This window comes from Carassius carassius, chromosome 28 (assembly GCF_963082965.1).
Source record: "Carassius carassius chromosome 28, fCarCar2.1, whole genome shotgun sequence".
NCBI lineage: Eukaryota > Metazoa > Chordata > Actinopteri > Cypriniformes > Cyprinidae > Carassius > Carassius carassius.
The window spans coordinates 5788759-5791512 of record NC_081782.1 but is presented as its reverse complement, the minus strand read 5'-3'; the positions used below and the strand labels follow the sequence as shown (position 1 = coordinate 5791512).

The following is a 2754-nucleotide window of genomic DNA, read 5'->3' as shown; positions in this document are numbered from 1 at the left end:
AGTGCTAGCATTAGTTGGTAAGTGCAGGAGAAAAAGATGACTTTGAACTATAGTTATATTATATAGATATAGATATATTGTAATGCAACTGTTTCGATGCAACTATAGTGGAAACACTTAAAATGAAAACAGTTTCCATAATATATTGAAAGCAAATTTCAACACAGCAACAACAAAGACTACTTCTAATCCAAAAAACTTCATAAAATACAAAGAGAGAATTGAAATCATGATGCTTCTCAAGGAATCAGTCAGAAGACTTAAAGCCCTTCATGAGGTCAAACAATGGAGAATTCATAGTCTTTGCACATAAAACAAGCTCTGGAGAATGAAGATAAAAACTGTCTCCAGCGATAACAAATCTAAACATTCCTCAGTTATGAGCTCACTGGAGCTGATGGGATGGACTTCCATCATGTCACAGACTGATCAGCTGATGTAAATGATATAAAAGCAAGAGAGAGCACCTACAGATACATCAGTGAGATACATCACACACTCATCATGACCTTCACCATCTTCTCTATCACCTGCCTTGCCCTGGTGGCCTCTGCTCTGGGTAAGTGTCTCCTTTACTTTGCAAGGATAATGATGGAAGAATATAGAAAATGCAAAACCTAAATTAAGAGCTTCCTGCCTCATAAATGATGAATTACATTCTGTAATAACAGGTTGTGGAGTCCCTGAGATTAAACCGCAGACGATCGGCAGTAGGATTTTGAACGGACAGAATGCCATCTCTGGTTCTTGGCCCTGGCAGGTCTCTCTTCAGGTAACTGTAAATTGTCTCTTTCTACTCTTTTTCAACCCCATATTTATCTACTTTGCTAGTAAGGTTTATGTTTTCAATGTTTTTACCTTTTAAACAGCTCCCCAGTAGATTCCACATCTGCGGAGGATCCTTGATCAACGAGAACTGGGTTCTCACTTCTGCCCAATGCGCTGTCGTGTAAAATTCTTCAATCTGACAACCATAACATACAAAAGTGGTAAATATATACACTGTCTGCTTTCTGTTGATCATTTATGTATTCATTTTATCTTTATCTCTCTTTATAGTGTTGGCTATCATAGTGTCATTCTTGGAGAACATAATCGTGGCTCCAATGCTGAACGCATCCAGGTCAAACCAGTTTCCAAGGTAACATTATTTGATGATTTCAGAGAAGAATAAAAAAATTAGATATCTATCAATAGGGCTTGTGTTAAAATTAAACATTAAGGAAGAATGCTTGCATTTTAGGTGTTCTTTTATAAAGCATTCATTTGTAGCCATTCATCTATTGGTTCTCTAAGTGCAGGTCATCACCCATCCGCTCTACAACATGGAAACCTTCAACAATGACATTGCTCTGCTGAAACTGTCGTCTCCAGTCACATTCACTCCTCGTATCTCTCCTGTATGCCTGGCTCCATCAAACGCCAGCATCGTGCCTGGAACCCGCTGCTTCACCACTGGCTGGGGTAAAACGGGCACCACATGTAAGTAAGCTGTAAAATAAAAAGAGTATAACAACACATCTGTTTACCGTGAAATGCAATGTGTCATGTCCTCTTCCCTTTTTTTTTAGCAAACCCTCTGATCCTGCAGCAAACAAGCATACCCATTATAAGTCCGGCTGTGTGCAGGCAGTTGTGGGATCAGAGCACAATCACTGATGCCATGATCTGTGCTGGAGCCTCTGGTTCCTCATCTTGCCAGGTATATGAAGACAGATCAGGAAGAAACACATCAGCATATTAATGTTGCTGCTGTTCAATCTTAAATATGTGTTTTCTGCAGGGTGATGCTGGTGGTCCTCTGGTGTGTGAGAGTTCAGGGGTCTGGACTCTGGTGGGCTCTGTGTCTTGGGGAAGAAGCACTTGTGACCCCCGTTTCCCTGCAGTTTACACCAACATCTCCAAACTGCACTCTTGGATCAATGAGACAATTTCTTCCAACTAGATCACCAGTCTGAATATTTATCCACCAGAGAAGGAAAAAGCTGTTTATTAATTCATGTCTATCTATGGCTCCAATGATCTAGTGGTTACTTCATGATACTGTTTTCTTGTTCCAGCTTTACAAATATTCAAATAAAATATGAATAAAAAAAATGTAGTGATTTAAAGAGTGAAATTAATGATCTGCATAATTACAAATCTCTGTCCTCTGTCCATGGTGCCAGAACCTGTGATATGTTTCATCAGAGGATTTTCACTTTTCTTCTTTTGGAATAAGACTAAGAATGATATTCCATAAGTCTTTAATTAACCTGTCACTTAAACTATAGACATAGTGCAAATGATTATTGATTATTTAGTGTTGTCAATTCAGACTGCTAACACAGTATCCGAAAGAATCGTCTTCAGGATACTACACTAGCATTTATTAAACATCTACTACCAAATTACAGAAAAATCTAATTTAATATATACTGTGTTTAGTAATTTTGGCGATAAATCAAACATACCAGAATCTGACCAAACCATATTGTTTAGAGCTAGATGAGTTGGATTATCTTGCTGGTTTTTGATGGGTCGCAGAACTGAGAAAGATATTGTAAATATAACAATGTTTTGAAAACAACTTCCTCAAAAAGAATGAATCACAATCAGAAGTTTGACTAAAACATTAACACTTATTTCATTATCAATTCTGATTGATAACAGATTTTTTTACATCTGTTTTGAATCGGTGATTCTGAGCTTGTATCAACAGGAGTTTTTGGCATCATACTGTTTGGAAACGTTTAGAAATTCCGAAAGTTCGGC

The 2754-nt window shown here is 37.7% G+C and overlaps 1 protein-coding gene across 1 annotated transcript; it reads left to right on the top strand.

Moving 5' to 3' along the window:
* The first annotated feature begins 346 nt into the window (after positions 1-346).
* LOC132108369 (chymotrypsin-like protease CTRL-1) lies at positions 347-1967 on the top strand. The gene is made up of 7 exons (XM_059515070.1): positions 347-559; positions 672-772; positions 870-949; positions 1060-1141; positions 1302-1482; positions 1572-1702; positions 1784-1967. Exons 1-7 carry the CDS (start codon positions 505-507, stop codon positions 1943-1945), a joined length of 792 nt encoding a protein of 263 aa, XP_059371053.1. The 5' UTR covers positions 347-504; the 3' UTR covers positions 1946-1967.
* The last annotated feature ends 787 nt before the right edge of the window (positions 1968-2754 follow it).